Raw genomic sequence first — 8,760 nt, forward strand, 5'->3', positions numbered from 1 at the left:
CCTGCCATGTCCTTTTTAGGCTGAGAAGGGTACTGGGCAAAGGGTGACAAGCCCTGATTTCCTTGAGTCTAGGAAGAGTTCAGCCAGAACCTCCATATAGGCAATCTACTGCTGCTACTGCTTGAAAGTAAGTTAACCACTTATGATGTTTATGATTTAGGGTTTTTTTTTTTTAAAAAAAAGCAGATGTATTGAAATTTGCAACCAAAACACAAACAGAGTGCATAGAAATTATGACAATAAAAATCATTTTCACCATTTTTCTAAAACAATAAAATAGAAAATAGCTTTAATCTACGAAATGTTAAAAAGGGATCAAAAAACAATATTGAAATATTTATAGAAAGAAACTAATCAGGCTGTGTATAACAGGGGAGAAAGGTGAATAAAGAAAATGTACTCATCTGGTCAGCAGTTGTCATTCTGACCAGAAAGGCTGCCAAAGATCCCAGGAAGGCTACTAAAAGACACAAGTAGGATACAAATCCTGCACTCCGCTTATTGTACCTTGTAACCAAAGGATCCTCGAATAAGTGTGGCCTTGAAAATGGGTTTCATAATTTATATGTAACGGGATTGAGAACAAATTGGTTTAGTTTATTCCAGAATGGAAATAGGGACATATTTTTAAAAGAATGGTAGTACAGTTTAGATGCTTTTTAAAATGTTGTTTTGAACAATTATGTGTTGCCATTTTTCTTAAAACTGGGAGGATTTACCTCTTATGACTGATTTCCATTAACTCCCTCTTACTTTTTCTCCCAGATTAAGTTTTGATGATGAGCTCTGATTCAGTAGATGAAATCTCAAATGTATCTTACAATGTAAAATGTATCATAAAAGGTAAAATGTACCTTAAAATGTAAAAGCATCTTAAAATGCAAACCAAGAGAAATGGTTACATTAAATCATATTGAGTGGTCTTGCATATTTAAGATTTAAGAATGTGTAGAACTCTTAAATAAGCATCTAGTGGGACACAGTCCTCTGATGGGTAATGTTAATGGTGATTCTTCTCTAACTATAGACTAAGGCATACCAATCATTCCTACGTTCTTGAATAACAATGAAATGCAGATCTCAATTAATTTTTAAGTCTACCTTAGGCGCAAAAACAAATGTACAGGAACAGCAACTAGGTTGGCTTTATCTATCATGCAAAAGGAAAACTATTTAACACTGTCAGCACTTTTTACAACAGTGGCTACTGAGCAGACTTAATTACCAAAATGCCTGCACAAGGCCAGTTACATCAGCATGTCTGGGTCTAATCAGATTCTCTTTTCTGGTATCTATGGAATCAAACATGCTTTGCTAATATTGGCAGATCCTTGTTTAGTGAAGGTACTTTTGGCAAAATGATGCAAGGCTGCAGTTTGTATGTGATCTGTTGGTCTTTAACAATGCAGCTCTTGATGGAATTGGATTATTTTAACTATATATGGTACCAACAGTATACATATACTTTAAGCTCAATTGAGCCATCCCTGTCTGAAATAGCACCTAATCTTTCTTAACCCATCTTTATCTTATTGTGCTTTGCAGAAATTATATATAATAACTTTACGATAAAACATAGTACTTCTTTTTTGTCTGCGCCCTCCATGAGGATGTAAGCTCGATGAGGGCAAGGTCTTTGTCTTATTGTCTCCATCTGCAGTACCCGTAACTATCTTGAAATTCAGTAGATGTTCTAAAAGTCCTCACTGAATGAAGAAACCTATATAGGTTTGTCAAAATGAGTGGCCGACAGAAGTTTTCAACAGGGTCTATCCACTGTAATTTTACTGTAACTTTATACTAGATAAGAACAAGTTCACAGAACCACTTGTTTACAGCAGATTTTAGAGACACAAAAAAGGGACTAGAAATTTGGTGTTTTACTAAGAGTTCCTTGGTAACCAATTAATAGCATGTCTGCATTCTGTGGTATCCTTATCTAAGAATGCTACTGAATAGATTGTGGAATTATACTCACAAGACACAGAAAGCTAATGTGGAACGACTTCCAAGGGTCAACATTAATTTTGTACAGCCTGCTTCCATTGTCTAGCCCTCCCAGCATGGTTTAAAATGAAATTTAAATGTCTTTCATGCTATCCCTGTGTCTCTTTGTTTCTGTGCATGTATCTCATACACACCAATTCACCCACCCGGAGCAACAAACAGATAGAAAGGACCATTTCCCTTTTCCCTTCATGCCCTATAGCCCCAAAGTAGACTCTCACAGGTACAGACAAGTTACCCCTCAGGCCTACCCAGTGACTAGATGTGAATAACGCACTTTGAGCACTGGCTCAGCTCTGCTGGCCCTCCCTTCCCAACTGTGGAAGATCCAATGGAGACCTGTTGAGCTTGGGAACTTCACCATGACAAGATTTACGTGATTCATGACAGATGCAATTTAAAGCACAGTAACTATAGTGTCGCCAGAAACCTGCTCTTTGTGTGCACGTGTGTGTAGCATGACCTCCTCTTACCTCTGTCCCTTAGAGCTTCTCATGGTCATGGTCATTCCACCTCCACTCCCCACACTGTGCCATCAGAAAGAAAGCTGGCTTGGTTCCTCCTAAGGCCTAAGGAAGAGGTGAGATGAGGGTGTCTCACTACATTTGATTCAACTTGACTTTCTTAGGGAGGCAAGTTTAGTAAATTAGAATATTCTTCTAGTTGGGTTTTTTTGAGCAGTACAGAGTTATCTGTGCAATCACAAGCACCTTTAGGATCTAAATCATAAACATACATTAGTATGGTAGTATGGCCATTGCGTTTTTCCAGAGGGAGAAAAAGTATCTCAGAAGAAAATTCTTTTTTATGAACAGGCCGAACTCTGCTTCATCTAAGTTATTCCAATTTCCATCGTTAGACCAATACAAACTGAACTATAAGAAACACTCATGCATAAAGGCATTCACCACTAATGTATTCATTTGTGGAAAAAAAAAAGGTATACTAAGCTCAGGCTACATGCCAGAAAAAGATTCAGATTTTGTAATAATCTGTCATGGGCAATACACAATTCTATAGACAGTCACCAAATCTTGTTTCTTAGGCCATATCTTCTACAGCAGTGGTTCTCAGCTGTAGTTAATTTTGTCAATCACAACAATACAGACATTTTTGGTCAACACAACTGGAGTGAAGGAAGGGGCTGTGCTAATGGAATCTAGTGGGTAGAGGTCAGGGATGTTGCTAAACATCCTTCAACACAGAGAGCAGTGTCCAACAAAAAGAATTATCCAGACCAAAATGTAAACAGTGTTGAGGCTGAGGAACCCTGCTATATACTGACAGATAGGAATCTAAAGCATGGAAAGTCAGCGTGATGTTTGGGAGTCTAGTAGCTTAAGTGAAGCCAAACTAATTATCTTCTGTGGCTGTGAGTCTTGGATGTATCACTAAGAACTTCAGCGTTTCAAACTGTGCTCAATGAAATGACTCTGCAGGATCAACAGTTGGGTATTATTCCTATGTCAGTCTACAAGTTACAGAATTAGGAACGCCATACCACTGCTCTGCCAGTGAGACAAATGTTTTGGTTGCACTACCAGGAAGAAATCATGAAAAGTTCACCCAATCATGAAACACCAAGTGACACCTGTGTTAAGAATGTTAGAGGCCGGGCGTGGTGGCTCACGCCTGTAATCCCAGCAGTTTAGAAGGCCAAGGTGGGTGGATCACCTGAGGTCAGGAGTTCAAGACCAGCCTCTGGTGACTGGTAGAGAGGGCAAAACCCCATCTCTACTAAAAATACAAAAAATTAGCCAGGCGTGATGGCGGGTGCCTGTAATCCCAGCTACTCGGGAGCCTGTGGCAGGCAAATCACTTGAACCCCAGAGGTGGAGGCTGCAGTGAGCCGAGATCACACCATTGCACGCCAGCTGGGCAAAGAGAGCCAAACTCCGTCTCAAAAAAAAAAAAAAAAAAAAAAAAGGTTAGAACACTTGCAGATAGAAAACTCAGGGTTTCTGAGGCAAGATGTATTAGGTGGTCTGTGGGGATTAATGCCAATTGAGCAGCAAGGATATCTGCAAATCCAGAGACTGTCCTCCTGATCATGGAGCAGGAAAGGAGGATGTCAGAGAGAGACAGATCAGATCTTGGGCAGAGGAGATGGACCTGCCTGGCTCCAGTCCCAGCTTTGATCCTAGCTGTGTGATTCTAGGCAAGTTTCAAACGTTCTTTGTGAAATTAGGAGCTAGCCTGTACTCTGTGGGATTCCCAGTAGCTCCATCATTCTCACTCAAAGTTTTCCTCACCACTTGTGCTGGTACACAAAGAATAGAACAACTCTGTAACAGGATGCTAGTGCGGTATATTTATTAATTTGCAATAGTGTATGGTAAAGGAAATAACAAAAGAAACATGCAGATTTGCATAAATGGGAAATCCTTTGATTTGATAATCATTCATTCAACAAACATCTACTGAGCATCTCCTCTGAATAAAGTATTAAATGTTTTCTATTTTTCTTTTTTAAAATTTGTTTTAAATGATCCTAAGAAACTCTTTAAAAGTTTATTTCCCAGATTTATAACAGTTAACATTCAGTTCCACCAATAAAATTCCTCACTGGATTCCACACAGGACAGATGGGTCTCCATTAGCTAATAACCTTCCAGGTGGTGCTGACACAGCACATATGTGAATATTCCTCTCTGTGGGAAATAGAGATGTAACTTCTATACTTGCCTCAACCTGCTACTACGACTTTCTTCACAGTCCTGGGTTTTCAAAGATCTAAAGTTAACTCTTCTCTTAGAGAATATATGCAAACAAGTGAACTTTAAACTTCAATGCAATGCTCTTAGCCCATAGCTCTGGTTCTTGTCTTTGTAACTGATGTCTCCTGAGCTGACTGCTGGCCTCAGTGTGCTCCTGCTTGAGAGCTGTCTGCCAGGGGAGGAGAATGCCCAGCTTCATAGTTACATCTTCAAAAAGGCCACCTGGAGAAGGAAGAAAAACCCACAGTGCTTTACTTCTATAATATGACAAAATGGCTGCATGTACATCAAATCAGAATCAGGTAAGTCTGGTCAATAAGAACATACACTTATTTAAACAGAAAAATGACTCTTAGTGGATCTAGACATTGTATTTTACAGCAGGAGCCAATTAGTCTTTTTTTAATGAACCATATGGTAATTAAGATGATTCACATGCATTTTAAAGGAGAAAAAGAGTTTTAATTGAAACTAAAGTTATATTGCCATGAAGTAACCTAGTCCTCGTTCCCATTGGTTCACAACTATTGTTTTGGACCTTCCATATTTAGAATTCTGAATCTCATTCCTGGGCGATTCCAGGTCCTCATCCCTATAGGTAATGATACCAGTCTCTCCTAGGTCATGGTGATACTTTCACTTATATTGGTTGGTCAGCAGCAATTCATCTTAAAACCTAGAGTTAAAAAAACGAATTCACACAGTCTTATGTACAAAATATTTTCAGACTATGTAAGGAGGCCTAGATCAAATAAATGTATCTAATTTCCCAATAGTTTTGAAAACAGAAACAAACATAACAAAGTCAATCATAAATGTTTAGAAAGGTTTAGTTCAAGGGTGACAATACATTGGGAACTGTGCCAGCATGAGGAAGAGAGTCAAGTAGAGAGCAGAGATAGATCGTGAAGTATGGGAGGCTTGGGAAGCTCGTATTAGGTGTGAGCAAGAGAAGTAAAAACATTCTACTCTTGGGGAAGTATGGGACATCTGTCAATAGCATCAGGAAAGTTTGTCCTTAAGTCCCCGAATGCAGTAAAAAGAGATGTGTATTTAACTATCTCTGTTAAAAGAAAAGGAAAAGGGAGGGTCACACAGGGCAGAAAGTATCTGCTTTATGCTGAGTAATTCAGAAGGATGTTACCCTTCGTACGGTGCTGGTGAGAAAGGCACCTGCTGAGTTTCCGTATCAACTTCCTGCTGAGTTTCTCTATCAAGAGAACACCGAATTGGAAGGAGCAGCAAAGAGGAAAGGTTGATTCCTAAACAAAATGTAAACATGGACAACTGATGCAAACCTCAAGAGCTTACTGTGAAGCTCAAATGAGATCACTGTTAGTTCAAGCTGCACCATTTGGTAAGCCCCACCCCGCTACCATTTCACTGACCCTGGTCAAAGTAAAACATTCCATGGGGGTTCAGACCATGAGAAACATCCTGCCCAACCACCTGACTTTCTTATCATACCCTGCCGGGCAACGGCCCAACGGAAGGAACATGCCTATCATATCTTGCTGGACAAAGGCCCAAGGAACATCTATGACATCCCACTGGAAAAAGGACCAAACCGCCTGATCATAGGAACATCTTATCAATATCCTGCCGGGCAGCAAGCCATACTGCCCAGACCCCTCCGGCCCATACCTATAAATACCCCAGCCTGTAAGCAGCGGTGAGCTCTAGCTGGCATTCAGCTGGTCCCCCACCTCTACAGGTCTGTGCTGGACATAAAACCTGCGTTGCTGTAGAGCCACCAACTCTCTCTGTCTTTAACACTCACCTTCCCTTCAAAACCTAATAATAATGATTAGGAAAATCCATGTGTTTCCCTTGTCTCTCAGCTGACAAGAGATATTAGAAGTCTGTGAATATAACAGATGAGAAAAGAGGCCAGTAGAGCCTGTTATAATAAACAGGGGAAGGAAGACCAGACGTCACTGAGTTTGACTTAGGGCTCACTGTGGGCAGCATCCCTGGCAGGCAACATTCTGCTTCTACATAGTTTACAGGGACAGGAAGCTCACAACTGTACAAAGAAGACAATGCCGCTGCTTATATTCAGACAGAAAGACAATGGAAGAAACCATTTATCTCCTTTTTAATTCTGAAAATTGCCATGTCATGGAGTATTCCAACCAGGAAATACTTAGCATAAGGATAACACTGATAAATGACATTACGAAAATTGTTAAGAGTCCGGGCACAGTGGCTCAAGTGGCCTGTAATCCCAGCACTTTGGGAGGCCAAGGCAGGCAGATGGCTTGAGGTTAGGAGTTTGAGAACAGCCTGCCAATACAGTAAAACCCTGTCTCTATTAAAAATACAAAAATTAGCCAGGCATGGTGGCAGGTACCTGTAATCCCTGCTACTCGGGAGGCTGAGGCATGAGAGTCACTTGAACCCATGTGGCAGGGGTTGCAGTGAGCCGAGATCACGCTACTGCACTCTAGCCTGGCTGACAGAGGGAAAGTCCGTCTCAAAAAAGAAGAAAAAAAAGAAAATGGTTAAGAATTTTAGCTATACAGAATAGTGATTTTCAACTTGAGGTGATTTTGTGTACTGAGGGGTGTTTGGCAGTATCTGGAGACATTTTCGGTTGTCAATATAACTGGGAGGGGGTGCTACTAGCATCCAGTGGACAGAGGCCAGGGACATTCTCCTACAATGTAGAGAGCCCCTATAACAAAGAATTATCAGCCAGCCCCATTCAGCCTTTCCTCATCCACAAAATGGGAATTCTAACAGGATGTACATGAAATTTGTAAAACACCTTATTAAGGCTACTTTGATTTTTTTCATTCGCAGCACAGTCCTATGGTTTAGTAAAGCAGGCATTTGAAACTTTGTTTCACATATGAAGAAACAGAAGCTCAGAAAACGTATGAAACTTACTTAGGTAGCAAAGCTGTTAAGTGACATGGTGGGCTTAGAAAGAAATTGATTTCTAATCCGTGCTTTTCCCACTATAACTTTACAGATGAATGACAGAAAACTACAGAGGCTTAGAGACTTCCAATCTTTGGTATTGTCTCAACTATCAAAAGGTTTCTTTTGCATGCCTGCGAATATGAACTCAAGATGAGGAACAACTACAAAAGAGGCTGAGCTGATTAAATTAAATAACACAAAATGGACCCTCCCAGTAAAAAAGAAAAAGTTTAAAATTTGGCTTAATGTCTTTTTTTATCTAGTTTTTATAGTTTCATTTGCTGAGCACATTATGTATTTTTAAAGACTTAACATGAAATTGCAGCCATTCTTGGGAACAGGTACTGTACAATGCATTTTATTCCTTATATTTAAAACACTGTGAGTTAACATATTTCAAATGCTGATTTTGTGTTCCCTACCATTTATCCATGACAGGAGAAATTACTTCCCCTAACTGCCATTTATTTTAAGAGAGGATAATTTTATTTTGTTCCACTACACTGAGAAAGATCTCTATATTTCATCTTTTTAGTTTTATTCCCCAAAGTAAAGTTTTAAAGCTTCTCAGTGCATATGACTATAGCTGCAGCTTAAAGCTCTGTTGGTTGTTATATTTCTGGAACATAATTACAAAGTCTAAATAATTATTTTAAAAAACAAAAGACAACCCTTTCCTGTTGGTTATAAGATTTGACTTAGTTCTGTACACCTGAATAGTTATACTTGGAAATGGAGAGAGGGAGAGGATGTTAAGATGTCTAACAATGATGTCTCTGCTTTGAGTAATCATCTAAAAACAATCTTCTTAAACCACAATAAACATGGCCAGGTTGATGTATTGAGAGGTGACAACATGCTAGCAGCCCTTGCTCTCGGCGCCTCCTCGGCCTCGGCATCCACTCTGGCGGCACTTGAGGAGCCCTTCAGCGAGACCAAGAACCCACCAATTCCGGACACAGTATCATTGACCAAATGTAAGTTTGGGATGCATTAATACCTTTGTGTGACACGTTAAACATTTTTTAATGTTATTTTACCCTAGATAAATTTATATTAACTGATTTCTCAACATTGACTTAGAATTTCTTATCCTCTTTCTGTTTTT

General features: G+C 39.6%; 1 protein-coding gene across 2 annotated transcripts in view; it reads right to left on the minus strand.

The window, feature by feature from the left end:
• Positions 1 to 4,303: 4,303 nt before the first annotated feature.
• The window catches only part of UBE3D (ubiquitin protein ligase E3D), a 186,993-nt gene continuing 182,536 nt past the window's right edge, over positions 4,304 to 8,760 (minus strand). The window contains exon 10 of one of the 2 annotated variants that reach the window (XM_012001187.1): positions 4,304 to 4,946. In XM_012001187.1, coding sequence (XP_011856577.1) covers positions 4,926 to 4,946 — 21 coding nt within the window. In that variant the 3' untranslated portion in view covers positions 4,304 to 4,925. The remainder of the gene's footprint in view (positions 4,947 to 8,760) is intronic. The other variant, XM_012001186.1, reaches the window with a different exon arrangement.

This window comes from Mandrillus leucophaeus, unplaced genomic scaffold (genome assembly GCF_000951045.1).
Source record: "Mandrillus leucophaeus isolate KB7577 unplaced genomic scaffold, Mleu.le_1.0 Scaffold652, whole genome shotgun sequence".
NCBI classification, from domain to species: domain Eukaryota; kingdom Metazoa; phylum Chordata; class Mammalia; order Primates; family Cercopithecidae; genus Mandrillus; species Mandrillus leucophaeus.